The sequence below is a fragment of the Manis pentadactyla genome, chromosome 14, assembly GCF_030020395.1.
Source record: "Manis pentadactyla isolate mManPen7 chromosome 14, mManPen7.hap1, whole genome shotgun sequence".
Lineage (NCBI taxonomy): Eukaryota > Metazoa > Chordata > Mammalia > Pholidota > Manidae > Manis > Manis pentadactyla.
In genome coordinates, this window is record NC_080032.1 from 22,461,299 (window position 1) to 22,482,406 (window position 21,108).

General features: G+C 36.5%; 2 protein-coding genes across 6 annotated transcripts in view; one reads left to right on the plus strand and one right to left on the minus strand.

The window, feature by feature from the left end:
- PPTC7 (protein phosphatase targeting COQ7) overlaps positions 1-21,108 on the plus strand; it is a 57,571-nt gene that overhangs the window by 23,613 nt on the left and 12,850 nt on the right. Inside the window, exons 3-6 of one of the 2 annotated variants that reach the window (XM_036929165.2) lie at positions 3,077-3,275; positions 6,423-6,546; positions 8,138-8,267; positions 9,541-13,302. In XM_036929165.2, the coding sequence (XP_036785060.1) occupies positions 3,077-3,275; positions 6,423-6,546; positions 8,138-8,267; positions 9,541-9,599 (512 nt within the window). In that variant the 3' untranslated portion in view covers positions 9,600-13,302. Of the gene's footprint in view, positions 1-3,076; positions 3,276-6,422; positions 6,547-8,137; positions 8,268-9,540; positions 13,303-21,108 lie in introns of those variants that run through there. The other variant, XM_036929167.2, reaches the window with a different exon arrangement.
- RAD9B (RAD9 checkpoint clamp component B) overlaps positions 3,287-21,108 on the minus strand; it is a 34,944-nt gene continuing 17,122 nt past the window's right edge. For 2 of the 4 annotated variants that reach the window (XM_036929162.2, XM_036929164.2), the window contains 4 exons: positions 17,893-18,142; positions 17,234-17,356; positions 15,773-16,013; positions 14,310-15,286 (listed from right to left, as the gene is read on the minus strand). In XM_036929162.2, the coding sequence (XP_036785057.2) occupies positions 15,161-15,286; positions 15,773-16,013; positions 17,234-17,356; positions 17,893-18,142 (740 nt within the window). In that variant the 3' untranslated portion in view covers positions 14,310-15,160. Of the gene's footprint in view, positions 4,935-14,309; positions 15,287-15,772; positions 16,014-17,233; positions 17,357-17,892; positions 18,143-21,108 lie in introns of those variants that run through there. The other 2 variants (XR_008993631.1, XM_036929163.2) reach the window with 2 other exon arrangements.

Genomic DNA, 21,108 nt, shown 5'->3' on the forward strand with positions numbered 1-21,108 from the left:
CCGATGCTGTTGTTCTCAGCACTTCCTTTTTTCTTTGCCTGCTTGCTGCTCTCTAAACACATAAGAATGATGAGCTTCTCTCCCAGTATTAGGCTGTCAGGGCTTGAGCCATGTGCACATCAGTAATTTGAAGAGGCAGAGGAGTGGTATACACTCCAAGCCCAGATAATTGTGTAAGGCGAAGCTTTCCTTCCTTGGTTCTGCTTTGCATATTAAAGCTCTGTCACTCATGAGGACCATTTTGATTCTAACTCAGTAGGTTACTGCCACAAGGATAGCAAAATGATAGTCTGGCTTTGTCAGTGTGAAATAATGAGTCAACATGAGTCCTTCCTGTAGCAGAATTTTCAAGGCTGTGCTACTTATTTGTCTTTTTTCATTCTCAGATTAATCCCTCCAGCTTCTAGAATATCTTTTGTATGGTGATTCTATTAATAATAAATGATTGGAGATTTTGTGCATTGAGTTAGGAAGGAAGGGTAATTGGTGATCTCAGTTCTAATACAAGCTGTGAAGTAGGTAATCTGACAGCACTGCCAGTTTGTTACAGCACCTGTGTTTTTCTCTTCTTTGACCATTAACAAATGAGTAGTAGATAGTTTAGCATTAGAGTGTCAGGTTAGTACCCATGTATATACTGTAGATAACAATGAAATAGAATTTCTGGACATTACCATGAGACAAGTCCTTAAATTTAAGTGTTTTTTCATTTTATTATTTTATATGTGCGTGTGTGTGTGTGTGTGTGTGTATTTCATTTATACATTTTCATTAAGGAAAAAATAACAAAAATGAAATGACCCATAATTCCACTAAGAAGACAATTAATATTTAAGTAATTATGCACCCTGATTTTTTTTCTATGTATGTTTTGCATAAGGTAATGATAACCAGAATTTAATCTACTGTGTGCTCACAATAGCTGCATGAAGTAGGTTCATAGGTACTTTTATTCCCCATTTTGTTAGGAAGAAACTTAAGGCCTAGAGAGAATAAATGACTTGCCCACAGTCACACAACTGGAAAATAATGGACCACTGGGATTTAACACATCTGGTTCCACACCCAGTTTACTTTTCATTTTGGTGGGGGGATAAAGTTGATACACAATATTATATTGGTTTCAGATGCACAACATAGTGACTTGATAATTATATACATTACTAGATGATTGCCAGAGTAAGTGCATTTTGTTTTGCTTTTTAACTGTCATCTTAGCAGTTTAGACTTTACCTACTATTGCTTCTCTAAAAAAATTAGAGTAAATTTCAGTCTTTTTGATGTACAGTTAAGTTTGAGATCACTTTTTTTAAGAAAACTTTGATACTAGCTTGTAATCTAGTTTCAAGTAAGTTGCCTTTCATTTTCAAATGTATTTCTATAACAGTTTTAGTAACTGTCAAACTTACAATGTTATAAGTGTTTAATACGATTTAACTAATTTTATCTTCACAGACCATTCTATGAGGTATTTATTGTGATGCCTATTTTTGTAGGTCAGGAAACTGAGGCACAGATTGGTTAAATAATTTGCCCCAGATAACACAGCTTGTAAGTGGCAGAGCCAGCATTCACTCAGGCCAGCTGGCTCGAGAGTCTGTACTCCTAAGTATTATGTGAGAGTGTATAGACTTCACTGTGATTTATTTAACCGATTTCTTCATTTTATTTATTTTTTATTGAAGTATAGTCGATATAAAATATTATATTGGTTTCAGGTGTACACCATAGTGATTCAGTAATTATGTGCATTACAAAATGCTCACCATGGTAAGTGTTTGCCATCTGTCAACATACAAAGATACTGCAATATTATTGACTGTATTCGCTATGCTGTACTTTTCATCCCCATGAATTGTTTATTTTATAATTTGAAGTTTGCACCTTTTTTTTTTTTTAGGGGAGTAATTTTCATTTTATTCCAAGTTTGCACCTTTTTATGACCTTCACCTATTTCACCCAACCTCCCTCTCCTGCCAATCCTTTAATTTTAGATATTGAAGTTGTTTCCAGTTGTTCCTGATCCTAAATAGTGTTTTTATACTAGTCTTGTTTGCATCTCTAAATGTTTTCTTAGGACAAATTCGTACGAACAGAATTGCTAGATCAAGGGCTGTGCACATTTTTCAGGGCTTTATTGCCCTTTAGAAAGGCTGTGTAGTTTTTCTCTCTCATCATGGAATGAGAGTGACCTTGTTCTATGCATTCTTGCCAACACCATACATTATCCCCCTACGACTCTTAAATTCATAGGTAAAATGGTTACTAGTGTGATGATCATTTCTTCAAATATTTACAGACCATTAACATCTTGGTGAACTGTAGAGGTTTAAATTTTAGTATGTGACAGTGATCTTACTAGTTGTTCGATCCCCCTCTCAGTCTGGGAAACGTCACATGAGCTGTGTGTACAAAGGTACACAGGAGCTTTTTGCTCTCTCTTTGGGATATGGTCTCTTCTCTCTGAACATTAGTAGTCTTTGTAAAGTGAACCGGTTGATTCCTGGTTACCTGGGAAAATTGGTCTTGTTACTTCATAGTGAGTCAGTCTCTAGTAAAAGTTCTTCATGACCTCAACAGATGGAAATCTGATTTAAAATTATAGGTATGTGCCCTGTCTTAAATGTTAATGAATTTTGTTGGAGAAGGCTTCCTGCCAATAACTAATAAGAAATGTCAGGGGAATGTAACATTTTTATTCTGGCATTTTAAGTATTAAAATTTAATATCTCAATAATGTGCTTTTGAGCAGTTGGCATAGATTAGCCGTATTGAAATAGTATGGTTAAATACCAGCCATATTTGTCATTTTCTGTCTCTACAAATGAAAGAATTCCGATCTTAGTGGCTCACTTACTATGTATAATATAAATCCCTTTTCCTGTCCCCACCATGTTGACCCTGATGAGGTTACTATTGACATTTGTTGGAGATAAAGAGCATATCTACAAAAGGTCCTATTTAGGCAAAGGAGGTTCAAATTATGGCATGTTGCTCTTTGGGATGATACTATAAAAATGTGTATGCAAGAGCAGCCTAGGAAGAGAAAATAAATGAAGATTATTTTTGTTTCTAGGTAGCAGTACTGCCTGCATTGTGGTGCTGGACAGAACTAGCCACCGCTTACACACGGCAAACCTGGGTGATTCAGGCTTTCTGGTTGTGAGGGGTGGCGAAGTTGTGCACAGATCAGATGAGCAGCAGCATTACTTCAACACTCCATTCCAACTCTCAATCGCACCACCTGAGGCTGAGGGAGTCGTCTTGAGTGACAGGTAACCTCTCCTCTTGGCCATTAAGTGTGAGCAGGACATGGCTCACCCACAGGTTCCTTCCCATTCCCCTTAGCCATTCTCATGTGAAAAAAGAAGCCATACCGAGAATGTTATCAGGAGGACCTTTTTAGTTTGACTTTGAAAGATATTTTGCTTGAACTTGACATTGCAGCCAAGTTGAATTCTGATAAACACCCAGTAGTTTGACAAGACTATGAAAACACTACTTCAGGCTTACAGAGTGTCAGGTTTTCATACCAAGACCACATGGTACATACAGTTGTATTTGTTAAATTGTGCTGAGAAATGAGTTATTGTTCATGTATGCCACTGCCTGTGCAAGATTTTGCATACGTTGTTAAGGAAGAGCTCAAACAGACGTTTGCTTTATTTATCAGAATAACTTCCCGAATCTCAGGGCCTCCTATTATATGCATCAAAAAGAAATTGCAGTCTGTGTGAAACCTGTGAGGGCAAAGTTAACCTGCAGGAAATGGAGTCAAAGTAGTTTTGGATATGTTCTGTGATGATGCTGTTGACGTGTTCTTCTGACACCTTCTCTCAGCTCATTTTTAAATTGTCTAGAGCCTTCCAAAATGTACATTTTTAATCAATGTTTACAGTTTATCTTTCCTAAGATCAGAGTAAGGCTAAAACAATCTCAGATTTCATTGCCTTTAACAACCTGACAGGGCCTGGCACAAACATTGTTGGTAATTCATAAATGTTAAATGGGTAATGAACCTTTTGTAAAAAGAGGAGCATTCTAGCAACTGCATGTTGACTCTACTTAACAGTTCTTAGTAAGCCAGATCATAAGTCCAAACTAAGATAAAATGATTATTACTGCCATCTTTAAACTTGAATGAATGTATTGTATAATTAGGTATTCAGCATTGCTTATCTAAAGTCTGTTGCTAACTCCTAGAGAAAAGGAAACATTTGTTACTTTTGGATTATCATAATTGGAAGAATATTTTATTATAGATCTTTCTTGAGTTGGATGTAATACACATTAATATTAGCCATATTGGAGTGGGGAGAACTCAGAATCCCAAGGCCTTGGTAGAGCTCAGCTAACAGTTTTTGGAGGACACTGTTTTAGTTTTCCTTGATTTGATTCTTCTTGTTTTGGCTTCTAAATGCTGGGGCAGCCCTGCTCTATCTCACACACTATCTTTTGGAGAGTCTGGTTAGGGCAGCACTCAGCTTGGCGTGCCAGCGAAGTGGAGGTTGCTTCCCCAGGAGCCCAGAGACAGCTTGCTAGCATGTGATTTTAGCTCGTGTTTCAGTGCAGTCAAAAGTTTCCAGCAGCACAGTATGTTCAATCAAAATGGGCAGAATGCAGCTGGCGGAACACCAAGCTCATGGGTGTTGGGAGAAGAGGATGAACTGTCCAATGGTAGCGAGTCTCTCACAGGCAGAATAGCAAAAGACACTCCTGGGGAAAGAAGAACCTTAGCATAAAACAGAGCTTCAGTGTCAACCTCATCATTAATCTAAACTTCTAGAACTGATTAGTTTCCAAAGACTGAGCGAATGTGAAGTATCTTGTATTGTTTTTCTTTATTCCAGAGAAGCAATCGACCTGTTTCCGCCAGTTTCATTGTCTTTTTTCTTTCTTCCCCTGCTGCATGTTTTCTTCGTGGTCCCTTTTACCTGTAAAATATTATTTTAACCTTAACTTATAGGTTTTACATTAGTAACTGTTTTTACAAATATTTATTGTATAAATGTATACTTGAAAGTTAATTTGTTCCTTGCCAAAGCCCATCACAGAACTTCAGATGTGCCAATTCTTTCCTCAGTCAAGAGAAGATTAACCAGAAATTTTCTGTGCACTTTGTATAAATTCCCAACAGATAATGGATGGGTCGTTTGTTTCTGTTTTCTCTTCACAAATTTTATAACATATCACTTATACAAGTTTTGGAGTTTTTCTGTCAAGCTCAGGGTGCTTTGGTTCTGGACCCTCTCTTCCTCGTCATTGTATAAACTTTTTCCTGGCTCTTGTTCCCTAGTTATAGGTGAAGGCAGATTATAAGGCATCTCACCTTGGAAGCCTGGGAGCAGTGAAGCTAGTCTTTGGAAATGACAGAGAAGTGGCCGCTGGGGGGCCATTAACTTCTCAAGTATATGATCTGTTCTTTTCTCCCCATGTGGGGTTTTTCTCCTCATTCTTATGTCTGTTTTCATCAGGTGTTGTCAGAGAAAAAAATTTCTCATCTTTTTTAAAGTTTTACACAAAAAGAAGTTTTGAAAAATCTATCCTTGCCCCAGCCACACATTCCCTCCTCAGAGGCAGCCACTATTACCTGTTTCTCTGAGAACTTCCAGATTTATTCTTTGCATGTAGAAGTATCTATATCTATGGATCTTCCTCCCCACACTATCTCTGCCTTGTTCTCTTCATTAACAATATATTAAAAAGAATTTTTTTCCCAATTTGGAGGGCCACTTTGTTTCTTCATTCATTAGATATTTCTTAAAGACCTGCCATGTGCCAGGCACACTAATAATTAAGCCCCCATGCATGATGAGCACTTTGTAAACCCTGGGAGACACATGTCCTTATTGTGCCAGAGTGAGTATTACTTAGCAATACTAACATAGTATTGCTAGTAATATGCTAGCAATTGCGAGTACTGTGATAAGAAATACCATTGTAGGTATTTTCTATGAATTAATTCTTACAGGGTTTGCGTGCTCTCTTCCATGTACTCAGTTGTTCCATTCTAACATATCCTCCTGAGAACTAGAGTCAAGCCTGCAGGGAAACTGATGTGTGGAAAATGAATAAAAGAAGATGGAATTTGGCTCTAAAGAATTAGGAAATAAAGACTCATTTGCACTAGGATTTTAGAGGCACGTTAGTTCTGACTCAGAAAAGAACCCTTCCTCCTCTTAAACCACATGTGACTAATCATCAAAACTCAGTTTTAGTAGTTTCAGTTAAGCTTTTGAAATATATCAGTTTTCAATTATTTTTTTTAAGCTTAGGAATTTCAGGTGGCTGTTTCTGTTACTGACTGTTATTAAAGTTTTTCTTAAAGCCTAATTACATTATAACATAGTACCTATTGAAAACTTTGAACCGTGCCTCTAAAGGGCTCTCTTAACCTTGCCCCTACCCTGTCCTTGTCACAGCCCGGATGCTGCTGATAGCACATCTTTTGATGTCCAGTTAGGAGACATTATCCTGACGGCAACAGATGGACTCTTTGACAACATGCCTGATTATATGATCCTTCAGGAGCTTAAAAAGTTAAAGGTAATTAACTGAAAGGTTAACCCTTGGAAGCAGTGGCCTTCTCTGGACAGCTGAGTTTTATTGATTCAGTTACACTATCTCTCTTTGTAGTTTTGGAAAGGACTGTTTTATGAATGTAGGAAAAAATAGTTCTAATCTTTCAAGCAATTGTAAATGGAAATATTCACAGTTGGAGAACTTGAGGAGGAAAAAAAAGGCTTCTCATCCAAACCTTTAGTAGGGTGGTAAAGGTAGGAAAGTCCAGATGAAGAATTTTCTTGTTTGTATTTTTCATTGTATTTTAATGGTGTTTAATGGCGTTAGCTCCTGGTTGTCTTTTTCTCCTCTTATAACAAACCTCAGCAGTTGTTGATGCTGGGAAACATAGGAAATCCTTATACCAGAGCCAGCCAAGGCAGCATGCATCTAAGGGCCTTGATGTGGTCTGACAGGTTACCAGTAACAAAAAAGTTCAGACTTGGCCCATACAGAAAGTGGAAGGAAGCGAAAACCAGTCTTTCTGTATTCTCCTGGCTTTGTAAAAGTACCGAGAAAAATTAGTCTCTCATATTTTTACCACTAATTAGTATGACTGAGTGAATTTCTAAACGTTTTAAGCAATATTTTCCTCACCTAAAATGAGGGATACAGAAAGGCCCTATTTTATAAGGTTGTGGTGAGGATTAGCTGAGACTGTGCACATGAAATCCTGTGTTGTGCCTGTCTGGGGGGTTCAGTAAAGATCGGTTGCTTACATGTACCAGCACTGTACTCTGTCTGGTGACAGGGTGGCAAGCAGAAACATCTTCCCTGCCCTCATGAAGCTTACATTCTAGTGGAGGAAGATAGCTAATACAGAGAAATAAATAGGTGATACTATGCTGGTGGTAATGAAGAAGAAAAATAAAGCAAGGTGAAGGGATGAAGGAACAGAATAGAGAGAGCTACTATTTGAGAAAGATTGGTCAGGGACATTGAAGTGGAGATCTATTATTATCTGTACTGAGACTATTCTGAATCTTAGAATGTTAGATAAAATGGACATTGTTTCCCATCCCCATTTTACAGATGATGAAGTTGAAGCAGCAAGGGATAAGGGTATGACCCAAGATTACACAGCTAGACAAGAATCTTTCATCATGATGTAAAATTCTGAATATATTTTCAGTAGGACACCTGGCAGCTCTTACTTGGAAAGCAAACTGTGGTTGGCCAGGAGTGCGTTCATTCCTAAGCAAGGAATCTTTTGAAGTCAGCCCTAAAGTGTTACAAAAGTCCACCTTTTCAATCCTATCCCATTTTAGCAAGAATACCTTAAGAACTTCAAATGGGAAAAAAAGCAAAAATGAAAATCCAAACTTCAGGACCCACAACCACCCATAGCAAAGGACTTTCTGATTGACATGTTATACAGGCAGCACTGGTAGTCTTGTCTCTTTTACTCAAGACATAGTGTTTTAATGTCTTATCTAATAGATGAAACTTAAATGCTGAAAACTGTGGTTAGATCAATGTTACTGTCTTACCAACTGATATTTGCAAGAAATACACTGGTATGCAGAAATCATGTGAGGTATTGCAATAAAACTAACTCCTCATTCTTTCATCTTAGAATTCAAATTACGAGAGTATACAGCAGACGGCAAGAAGCATTGCTGAGCAAGCCCATGAGCTGGCCTATGACCCAAATTATATGTCACCTTTTGCACAGTTTGCATGTGACAACGGATTGAATGTAAGAGGTAAGCATTCTTTAGGATGGTCATAGAGACTCATTTTGGACATAGCAGGATAGGAGCATTCTGGGCTGAGGAGTGAGGTAAACTAGAGGGGTGGGAATGTTGAGGTGTCCTCTTCCAGCTGTGAGCCTGTGGGCTCTGAGCAAAGCCAGCAGGCTTTAACCCTGGAGGACAAGAGCAAGTGCGCGTCAACATGTCTTCCCCACAGAGGATGCCCTTCAGAACTGAACTTCATTGGCTGCAGAAATGGGAAACCTGAAGCCCTTTTCTGGCACCACTGCACTACTTGGGTGTGAGCCCAAAAGGCCTCCAAACTCTGACTGGACATTCCTGACAGTTTAACATTCTGCCCTTCATGGATCTGACTTTCATGTATCCCTTCCTCTGGCTTTCTGGGACTCATTGACAGTATTTGCCTGCCAGTTGCCACAGCCGGTTTTGAACGGGAAAGTGGTGTTAGACTGTCCTTGCTTGAAGAGTCCTTCTATTACTAAATGGCATGTAACTTTGGGAGCAGGCCAGTAGCTTGGTCTTAGAGCTGGGATGGTATATTGGTGGTAGCATATCAGAGTTAGTAAAGTTGGTCAGTTTCTTACTGATACAGTATTATAACATGTAAAGCATTTCTTAGCCCTCCAGGAAATATTAAAATAGAAAAAAGCACATGCCATAGCTGTTTGGCAAATTAGAATACAAGACTATTCCTTCCTAGTTTCAAAACATTGGATATGTTTGTCCAAATTAGGATTGTAGGTAGAAGCATGCAACTTTCTCATCAGGCAGAATTTATCTTAACCAGATTTTGTCTTTACTGTGATTTCTATAAAACAGGATTTGGTGGCCATTTTAACAGAGCTCTTGCTATAAAAGAGCAAGGAAGGTTTTTTTAAAAGCTTCGGTTAAATTGCATGTAATTTCTTGGTGTTTTTGTTTAACATTTCTCTATCAAATATTTTTTTCTAATAGAGTATACAGACAAATCAAACCTGCATAGTACTTACTTAGGCTTACATTTTTTTTTTTGGTATCATTAATCTACAATTACATGAGGAACATTGTTTACTAGGCTCCCCCCTTCACCAAGTCCCCCCCACAAACCCCAGTACAATCACTGTCCATCAGTGTAGTAAGATGCTGTAGAATCACTACTTGTCTTCTCTGTGTTGCACAGCCCTCCCCATGCCTCCTCCCACATTATACATGCTAATCGTTAGGCTAACATTTTTTATTGACTTTTTTTTTAAACTATGTGAATACATTTTCATTTTCATTTTAGGTGGAAAGCCAGATGACATCACCGTCCTTCTTTCGATAGTGGCTGAGTATACAGACTGACTCACTGAGTTGTCAATTCCTGCTTTTCCTTTCATCTTTCCAAATTCTCCCCTGCCATGTGTGCTGATCCTGCTGGCAGGACCATGTTTCTTTGCCACTGATCTCAATGGCCAGTGATGTGAACCAATGCCTGTCTTTCTGAGATTCCATTGAGATCTTTGTTGAGAACCACTACTGTCTTTCACTAGCTTGTATCTGCCAGCAGCTTTGAAGAGAATCAAGATTTGAAGTTTGCCCTTCACTTCATAAGATGGAATGGAGGTTTTTCAAAGCCAAAATGGCTGTTACTTTTCAAAAGTGGTTTAAATATTGAAAATTGAATAATGGTAAATTCAAAATTACAGTGTGTGAAAGGGATTTTAAAAGTTTAATACAAATTGTATGTTATGGTACATCTATTCAAAACATATTATTCATCAAAAGAAATGTTACACATGTACTATACAGTCTTTGTTATGATGATTGGGTGTACCTTTATGTTTCCATTATAAACTCCTATTTTTCAGGGGCTTATAATTCTTCTCTAAAGCATTACCTGGATTATGAAATCTTGATCCCAGGCGCTTTTTTGTTACAAATCGGAAGAAAAATTCAGTTTAGTTCTGTGGGTGCAAATGTTTTGTGGTTTTTAAGAGATGCTAAATTGCGTTTCTGTAATGAAAGCTTTGGCAGTTTATTGATTAGTCCGAATCACAGGCTGGTGGCCTGATGCGCAGGAGAGGTGGGGGAGACTCCTTACCAAAAAATTTTAATGGAAATATCAAGAGTGTAGAACTCCACAAAGCCTAGAAATTTAATGTTATGGCTGAAAATCCTCTTAGCTGTCTAATATGATGCCTCCACATGGGGGCTCTACACCCAGAGACCCAATGGGTAGAGAAGGGACAACTGTTAACTGAGTTTTGTAGGCTTTTGATGGACATGGTACTCCTAGTCTCACCCTCAGATCTTTGATTAGCCACCATGCTTTCGGTAGAGCGTGCATCAAATGCAAGGAGTCCACGTGGAAGCGGCACTGTGACGGGGGCAGCAGCACAGAGGACATGAGGAAAACTGGTGATGATCTGACATCTATTTGCCGTGCCCAGAAATTTAAGGGTTTCTGAACCAAGCTTAATGTTTACAGTTTCTTAATAGCCATCTTAAAGCAATGTACAGTTGCCTCATAAAACTACCCTAAATTCAGTTTTCCCCTTATCTGCAAGCTCAAACTTAACAAGGTTTATGTATGTCAACTGCTGTAAAGATATATATTTTGGGGTCAGTTTTTTCCTTCATTAACTCGGTGGTAGAAAAAAATATATACTTAGAAATCCTTAAATTAAAGCCATGTTTTATATATAAGTCAGGTAACATTGGTGTATAGATGAAAATGCAATCAAACCTGATGAGAAAATATAAAAAGTCTCTTTCTCTAAAGGAGATACTTACTCCTTGGTTTATTGCATTAAAACTTATGTTTGAGGTTACCTCAATTTGTTTTAAAATATTGTTTTGTGAATTTGTACTGTATATTTGAGTAACTGTCAGGCTTTTGTTTTATTTAAAATTGTTTAACATGTACCATGTACATGTCATTACTATATTTCAATGCATCATGCTTGTAACAGGCATTTCATTTATAAGAATGAGTTATTCATTTGTAAGCCGTTCAGTAATTTATCTACTATTCCTAAATTGGCATAATGTTAGATACCTATTTTGAATCAACTTTAATTACATGTCAGAATGCCTTAACTACCCTAACTTAACATAATGGAATTCCTTGTTGGTAGAGGAGATAGGGTGGGGTGGGAAGGGGAGGGGGAGACTGTTTAAATAATGAGGACCCATTGTGCTATGATAAAATACGGAAGTGTAGTGGCAAGTGGCGGGTTATTTATTTTGCACAAACTATTTGCAGTCTCTGTGTATTTAAAAAGTAAAGAAAGTTGCATCCAGAAAGATTTTGTTGGAAGGTACATTTATACATCTTAGGCTGAAGATTTCAGTTCCTTTGTTTGGGTTTTTAATTATTTATGGTTAGATGTATGTAGCCTCTGCATTAATTTTTCAATGCCTACGTTTAATTACTGGTAAGAGCAGTATGGTCAAGTCACTGGCTTTTCTCTGCTCTCATTTAACCCATCAAACACAATCTTTATAAAGCTAGATTGGTGGTGTTTTACACAACTCATTTAATCACCTAGTCTTTTTTGAGATATGATTGTTAGAAATTGACTGTGTTTGTTCCAGTGATGACGTTGAAAATAGTGGGACAAGAAATAAGTTTCATAGTGGAACCGACCTTGGACCTGGCTCATAGATTAGTGACACAAAATATTTTTGTTTTCTTTTTCCCTTTTTTGTGTTACGCATTAATTTTATGACCACCGGAGTTCAGTTGGAGTGCTGCTTAACAAGTAACTCTCCTACTCTCAGTGGGTCAGAGGCTGTGTTAGACCCATACTGGAATTTTCCAGGTCACGAGACCCAAGTCTTTATGGGGTGTGACCAAGATATACCACTTGTGGGTCTAATTCTGAACTTGATGTGTGTGTTATTTTAAATTAAATAGTATAAAACACACACACATTTGCCTCATGTAATGGACTTTTATAACAAAAGAAAATTTGGATTTTTAATTTACAAATGGCAAATTATTTATCCCTCTCTGGATGCACCAAAGACCGGTAAAGTTTATAGCTTTTCCATCTATATTTATAAAGCAATACTGTATTATAAAAGTGAATATTTTTATCGTATGCTTGAAGTTTTTATTTTGTTCTGTTTTAAAATGTGCACTCTGAACATATCAGAACCTTATTTCATCCTGTGTACTTAAAGCTGCCTGCGCACAAAAATTCACTGAATGGATATGCAGTAGAGCCCATAGGCTCTTACAAAACTGAAAGAAGAAATTGAGGGTGGGGGGGTGTTGTTCTGAATTACTGTACTGGCTTGACATGGTTGATGGGTACTAAGTCACAAAAAAATCCATTCCAAGGTTGCATGTCCGGGAGTTGGGCTGTGTCTAGATTAGAAGCTAGATTTCAAGTTTTGCGTGCATGATGGGAGAGTGTCCTCTCCTATTGGCTGACTCTGTTCTAGACAGACAGTAGCCTTCAGTACCACCAACCTACCAAACCACGTCAAGTAACAAGGCAGGAGTTGTGGGAATTTACTATGTCAGTTTTTTTAGCATTTTGGAGATTGTAAACAAGATTGGCTAGAACTGTAAATATTTGTACTTTTGAAAAGTTTGTGGTTCCTTGTCACCTTATACCAGCTATCTTTGGTAGAACCTACAGCATCCAATTTCCCTGGAAACTATGTCACATTTTTGCATTTAACAAATTTTACAGTATCAAAAAATTAAAATCTTAGAAAACCGAAAATATAAAGCAGAAAGCATTTGGATTCTATTTGTTTAAAAAAATATGAATTTCTTTGCAAAATTGAACTTCTCAACTAAAAATTGAAAGTGTCCATGTCAAAATTTTGTTAGCAGGTAGTTTGTGGCAAAGATGGTTAAATAATGAAGCAATTTTGAATTTGTGTATACTAATGAGCCTCTTTTTTCTGTTGAGACTATCATCATTTATCTTACCCAAGAGTCAGTGACCTGAATTGGATGTCTGAAATATAACTTATGCAGGAATAGTTCTGTAAATACATTTAAATAAACTGTAAAGATATTTAATAAATATAGTATTTATACTAATCTGTGTAGTCCTTATAATTTGAATAGTAACTAAATAAGACACTAGCCCTTGACATTGGGTTTGTAGGTCTCTACCAAGTCCTCATTTCCAAGCCTCTTAGTCTAGCAGTGACTCCATACTTTGTAGCTATCATTTCCTGTCTTTTGCTAGTTTATCCACCTTAGCTCTTTTTTACCAGCTGGATTACTACATCATTTTAACTTCTCAAAGAGTTGTCAAAATGGACTGATAATTGAATTTAAAATATAGATGTTTTCCTAGTGGAGTGTTTTGCATCTTCCAAATGGTATGGAGTGAAGCCACAAAAAAATCTGGTGCCAAATTCTGAAATCCGAAGTATATACAATTTAACTATTTTTTTACAGACCAATGCTACCTACATCCAGGCAATTAATGATGCCTTCATAGCCTAAATGCTCCTGACCATTTTGATGAATGAAACAGAAATTTTATCTTCAGCAAAGAGACCTGCAATCAGTCTTGTGTATAAATGTTCTCTGTGTAGTTATCTGCATTTGTTAGCAATATGTGAAATTCGGTGTTAATCACTAATGTAAGCATAAGGTATATAATTCTTTAGCCCAGAGTGTGAAAGGACTTCTTGAAACTATGTGGGCACTGCTAGTTTCCGCACAAAGCTTGGTGAAAGCCCATTTTCATTCACTGAGGAACATTTTGGGATGCTCATGAGTTTTTATTAGGTTATTGTGGGTAGCTCTGACTCATTACTAAGCTACAAGAGCCAAATTCATTTTGGTTTTAGAGTTCTGTTCACAGTTCTAAAGTTTACTAATCCACTCAGGCACTTCTGTGCATGAATTCCTTACAATACTTGCTTGCCAGTTAACATTTCCTTGTGATTTGATAGTTTCACAAAGACTTAACAATAAGATGTTAAAGAAGTCTAGTTTGTCAGGTTATAATTGACTGTAAACAGGTTCGCAGGAAAGAAAGGCATGTATCACAAGATACTACATAACTGTTTTTGTGCCAGATTTTTTAGTCTGTTTGTGCAGGTATGAAGCTAATTCTTAAAGAAGGAAAGAACAGAGAAAGATTCATTGTCCACCTCATTCGATTCCAACTCCAGGCTGTTGTGAGTGGAGGTTGCTGCTGCTGTACGGCAGATAAGAGAGAAATTTTCTGGCATTGTTTCTATTAAATTCTTTACTGTATCACATTGCAAAATTAAATCATATCTGAGAAGCAGAACAATGTAAGGCTATAAGAGAATTTTACAACATATAAAGTGATTCCAAAGTGAAAGGGGTGGCTATGTATTTTTTTTCTTGACTTTTTTCCCAGGGGTTATCTTACTTAAAATGTTAAGATATAAAAAAGCAACAGACTATGTTAAGATATAAAAAGCAACAGACTAGAAAAGTCATTGCATTACCTGAGGAAAGACTGCATAATTTTTTACCATATCTGAAAGTATCAAAACTCAAATGTTTGCACTTGAGTACAAAAGCTACCTGACTGCTAGTCACCAAACTATACAAGCCATATTGATGCACTCCAAATGGCTGCTGAAGAAAGTAAACACCTTTGTAAAACTGGTAAAGAAAATTTTAAAAGGTGTAGTGTGAATGTGATTGAACTGAATGATTCTAATGAGCTTTATCCCTGCACACAAAATTCTGCCTCCCAAGTAACATAATGGATTTAAAGCAAATTATATACACTTGACAAGCAGCTATTTCTAGATACAGTTGTTGAATGAGCTGATGTTTAGAAAAGCAAAAGCCCCTCTTCTATTTCAAGGAAGTCCAAGATAATACAGACCAAGTGTGAAAACAGTTTGAGGTGCAGGTGAGCCAGCAAATGGGCTGGGGCCGACTCAGTCATCATTCGGTGTTAGAATGTTGGAAAGCTGTCATTCGTGTCCTCTTCACTGTCACTTGCTGTTGCCAGACTGTTGAAAGGGTAGCTAATGTGTTCTTGCTGATCATTAGAAACTGCTCCAAAGAACATGCAAGAAAACTGGAGGGAAAAAAAATAATTCCACTGTTTATTCAAAGTGAAAGTGCTCATTAAACTTTGATTAATGTGAAAACTTTGATTAGAGTGAAAGCTCCAGATAACATGGCTAATATAGTGATGGTTCATGGAACAACCCAGAACCTCCAATGACTGGTCCAAAAAATCCTACAACAAAACCCTTCCCTGACTTAAGCATATTGCTTGTATTCAAAGATAAGTATGCTATGAACAATCATAATTTAGTCTTCAAAAAATAAGTGACCCAAATCTCAACTCTGAATATACTTTGTTAGAGATTGCTATTGATAATTTAACTATTTTGTTCTGACATTCTATAGATCAGTCTTTTATCTGCCTCAGACTGGTTTCGCCTCTCCCCTATCAAAATGTAGGAAAATTAGTTTTCAGGATAGTTAGGGTCGGCTGGAGACAGATGATGAGAATTCTTGATTGAGACATGCTCAAATCTCAACATTTTTCTTTTACCTTCCTGTGATACGGAGACCCTGGCACTTCCTCTGCGTCGCTGACACTGCTTTCTGGTACTTCAGTAACGTCTCCATTTGTTTTCTTTGTTATAGGGCTGTCACAGCTTGCCAGTGTGGAAGTGTTTCTGAGGGTCTCATTAGGATAAAGGCTTTTTGATGCCACTTTTCTTGAGATAGATTCCGGGGCCTTGCTGGTTGCATTTTTACCAGTCCTTGAATTTGAACAGACCAGATCTGACCTGAGGTATTAATAGGGATTAAATGAACAAGTTATTTACTTTGAAACAAATATTTTTACATAACTAATGGAGCAACATGGGATGACAATAACAACACTGGTTTAGGGAGTATATTGAAATAACATGGAACTTGTTCAAAGTTGAGATTTACACATATGATTATTTAGAAATTCTACAGATGCAAGTTTTTAGTAAAGCAACCCAGTGTGCATGAGACAATCATAATATGGTATCAGGGCCAAGTTAGGAAAAAAAAGTCAAATTACATCTGTATGACAATTTTATACAGTCATTAAAGACCATGTTTCCAAGTCATAATCAGTGATATTGGAACATGTTCACAATATACTTTGTGGGTAAAAACAGGATACAAAACTACGTACTCTATATGATCCTGGTGCTGTTTTAAGATAGTTGACCTTTGAACAACATGGAGGTCAGAAGCACTGGCTCCTGCCACACAGTCAAAAATCCACATATAACTTTAAACTCCCAGAAAACTTAACTACTAATAGCCTACTGTTGACCTTACCCATAACAAGCTGTTGATTCACATATTTTGTATGTCATATGTATTATATACTTGTATTCTTGTGATAAAGCTAGAGAAAATATTTTTCCAGATTGTTGCAAATCTCCCAATATTTCCAATCTATTTACTGAGAAAATCTGTGTATAAGTGGACCCATGTGGTTCAAGGGTTAACTGTACAAAGCATATGTAAAATTAAAAGTGGAAGAAAATACAGTGAGCCAATTGTTAACAGTGGCTTCCTCTAGGTGGTGCAATTGTGGGTGATTTTGATTTTCTTCATTATACTTTTCTGTATTTTGCAATTTCCAATAGTAACATTATGTCGCTTTTATGGTGAAGCACCCCCACCAAAAAAAAAAAAAAAAGAGACATAAGAAAAAAAAGAGAAAAACAATGGCTATCCGTATGTCACTCCTTAAAAATACTACTAAAAATGGAAATGAGTTTTGGGGAATAGCAAAGGTAAAACAGACAGTCCTGTTAAATTTAGATCAGAAGAGAAAAAGCAAGTATCAAATGCAAGATTATGATCTTCTATGTTGTTGTACTATAGCTCTTCTAATTCAAAATTTCTGATCTTCTAATGTTTTACTCCTCAATTGTTTCTTCAATGAGTGCCACTTACTTCACAGTGAGATGGCAGTGGCTTTTCCCCAACCAATAAAGAAGTTAAAACATGGCCTTACCTTTTTCGTTTTTGTGAAAGACACAGTGATTGTGGAGAAGATGCTCTACTTGGCTCATCAGCTAATGTAGCCAAAATAAAGTTAGCTTCCAGTAACATATCATCAATACTTAAAGACATTGGTCTAAAAAAGGCAAAGGCAAAGCAAACATCACAGTTATTTTTCTGATTGGCATTGGGAAAAGTTTAGAAAACTACCTAATTGTGGAGAAAAAAGAAATAGTGAAAGTAGAAGTCCCTTTTGTCATTTCACAAATTAACATAATCCTAAAATCTGAACAGGCCCTTAGAAATCATCAGATCCAGTTTCATAAAATATCCCAACCCAATCTCATTTGAAATTTTTGTGCTGAAATATACAAAGTATCATAGTTTCATGGCTTAACTTGGTTAAGCCATGTATAAATTTCTAATTAGGGAATGTATTCAGCATCATGTCAAATTTATAAATGTTTTCACCCTGCAGAAGAATATATCTTTCAATATCGATTGTCAATTTAAAAATGCCATGTTATGGCATCCTTTAATTTAAGTTTGGTAAGTGTTTGTAGTAAAGGAATTCCTGAGGTTTGAATTAATTGCAAAGTGATCTAAAGGGTTTATTATTGCTATATAACAAAAGAAAAAGAAACAAATTCAGGCAAGTTCCCAAGGACCTACTTCCCAGGAAAATCAAAATGAATAGATACAGGAGCATGTGTAGCTTCTGAAAATGTCAGCATTCCCTGGAAGGAAAAAACAAAAATTGAAATCCTCATAAAAATATACCAGTGAAATTTTTGATTTGACACATTTTTGTTTACCTTTAATTCTTTGAAGCAAAATGTTATTTCAGTATCAACTCTAATTTGAAAGAAATCAAACTCATCTGGGCCGACAAACATCTCACTGTACACAGAACTGGCCAAATCTGTTCAATATTATAGGAAAAGAAAGAATACAATTAGTTCCAGAGGTACTTGTTAAATTTTAATATGAAAATATAACTAAGTGGTAAAATAAAAATAGTCAAATTCTTTGACATTCCTTCATTGAGAGGTAGGGTCCGTGTCTTACGCTCTGGGTGGGTGGGCTAGACTCTCACTGCTTTGACCAATAGGGTATATATATATAGGTGAAGTGACCTGGCGCTGGTTTCTGGGCCTTAAGAGACCGGCAGCCTCCACTTCCTCTATCCTCCATCCACTTTATCCTGCAACACTCTCTTGGAACTCAGCCACCACGCTGATTTCATGCTGTATGGAGTCCAAGTTAATGGAAAGGCCACATGTGTACAGTCACTCTGATTTATAGCCCAGCTTAGCCTCAGGCATCAATTACCAGTCATGTCAGTGCATCATCCTGGATGACTTCGATGATTCCAGACCCAGCCACTATCTAACTGCAACTGCATGAGACACCCCTAAGTGAGAACAGCCCCTCCAAGCCCCATCAACTGACAGAAACATGAGAGGGAAGAATAAATTGTTTTAAGCTACTATGTTTTGGAGTGGCTTATTAAAAACAATTAAATAACCAGAATACCATGAAAACTATTCTAAAGGGAACTTTATGAATACAGCTTAACATAAAACAACAAAGTTACATTTTATTTCATTATATCCCATCTTGTTTCAAAAAGTATTAACAAAAAGGGCTAACGGATAATATAGAGGTATCATACTAAATTACAAAACAGGGTTAAAGATGCATTTAAAAATTTTAAGTTGAGATGTAATTCACATACCATAACATTCACTGCCTGAAAGTACACACTCCAGTGTTTGTTAGTATATTCACAGGTGGTGCAACCACCATTAAATTCCAGAACATGTTATCACCCCAAAAAGAAATCCCACATCCATTACCAATTGCTCCCCACTTCCACCTCCTTCCAGTCCCTAGAAACACTTTTTTCTGTCTCTATGGATTTACTGACTCTGAATATTTCTTATAAATTGAATCATACAATAGGATCTTTTTGTGTCTAGCTTCTAGTGCTTTCAAGTCTCATCCATGTTGTAGCATGTACCAACGTACTTCATTCTTTTCTATTGCTGAGTAATATTAGTTGTATGGATTGCCTCATTTTGTACATCCATTCACAAGTTTCATGACTTTTGGGTAGTTTCCACTCTGTGGCTATTATAAATAATGCTGCTATGAACATTTGTGTGAACTGTGAAGTGGAAGTCACTTGTTAGAGATGTTAGAGAAACAAGACAGAAAAATCTGATACCTTGACGATCATGGAATATCCATACAAACCACTATTATTTTATTTTATGTTTTCTGTCACTCCCAGTTGAAGTTAATCCTAACAAATACACCCTACAATTTTTCATGTAGATTTTTCCATATCGTGTTTGCTTATTAAGAATAGAGATACGCCATATCCTATACATCTTCTGTTCAAGAAGAGGTCATTGGACTTCAATTTTTCTTAACAACTACAGTCATGATGAGCCCCTTATGTTTGGAACTTAAGACATACATTTTAAGATAATCAAAGATACAGGCATTATGCCTATTATGCTCCTTACTACATATTCTTTTATAATTTAAAAAACAATATACCAAAAGCACAAGTGACAAAAGAAAAATAGATAAATTGGACTTCATCAAAATTAAAAACTGTGCTTCAAAAGACAAGAAAATAGAAAGACAACCTATGGAGTGGGAGAGAATATTTGAAAGTACATATATCATAAGAGGCTGGATATATTGTATCCAGAACAATAAAAAGACAACCCAAGTGAAAAATAGGGATTGAAACACATTTCTCCGAAGAAGATATGCTAATACCAATAACACATAAAAAGATACTCAACATCATTAGTTACTAGGGAAATAAAAATCAAAACCACAGTAAGACAGCATTTCATACCTACTAGGATGGTTAAAATCCAAAAGATAAACAATAACAAATATTGAGGGTGTGGGGAAATCAGAACCCTGATAAAACTGCTGGTGGGAATGTAAAATGGTACACCTGCCTTGGAAAACAGTCTGACAGTTTTTCAAAATAATGAACATTGGGTTACCACATGACTCAGCAAATACCCAAGATGAATGAAGACATGTCCACAAAAACATTGTAGCACTATTACTGCAACACTATTCATAAGAGCCAAAAAGTGAAACAACTAAAAACCCATCAAATGAGCACATAAGTCAAATGTGGCATATCCATTACAATGGGTTATCCAGCAGCAAAAAGAAATTAAAAAGTAGTAGTATGCATAACTACTACATGGAACAACCTTGAAAACATTATGCTCAGTAAAAGAAACCAGACACAAAAAGCCACGTTATATATGACTCCATATATATGAAATGTCCTGGAATAGGCAATCCATAAAGACAGAAAGTAGATCAGTGGTTGACTAGGGCTGGGATGGGGATTGGGAGGAAATGGGAGGTGACTGCTAATACATATGACTCAATGTTCTCAAGTTGACTGTGATGATGAATGCATAACTCTGAATATACTGAAAAATCACTGAATTATACACTTTAAGTGGATCAACTAGTATATGAATTATATCTCAATAAAGCTGTTTTTTTAAAAAAGTGATGAAATTGGAGGAAAAAAAAAATTTTTTTGTCTCCCTAACTGTATGCAATTTCCTCCTAATCCACCTTATCCCCACACACAATATCTGTATACTATTTTCAAATATCTTTGTTCAAAAATAAACTCAATGTGTTATTTGTAATAAATTGTAAATTCCTATTTAACTCCCAACAGGCTAGGGTCTGCTACAAGTTCACTTCACATAAATCAAACTGTTTTAAATGCCAGTTATCTAAATTGATCTAAAAAGAATAAAATTTCTAATGGGAATGATACAAAGACATAATTTTGAATCACACTTCTTTTTCATTCATATCTTT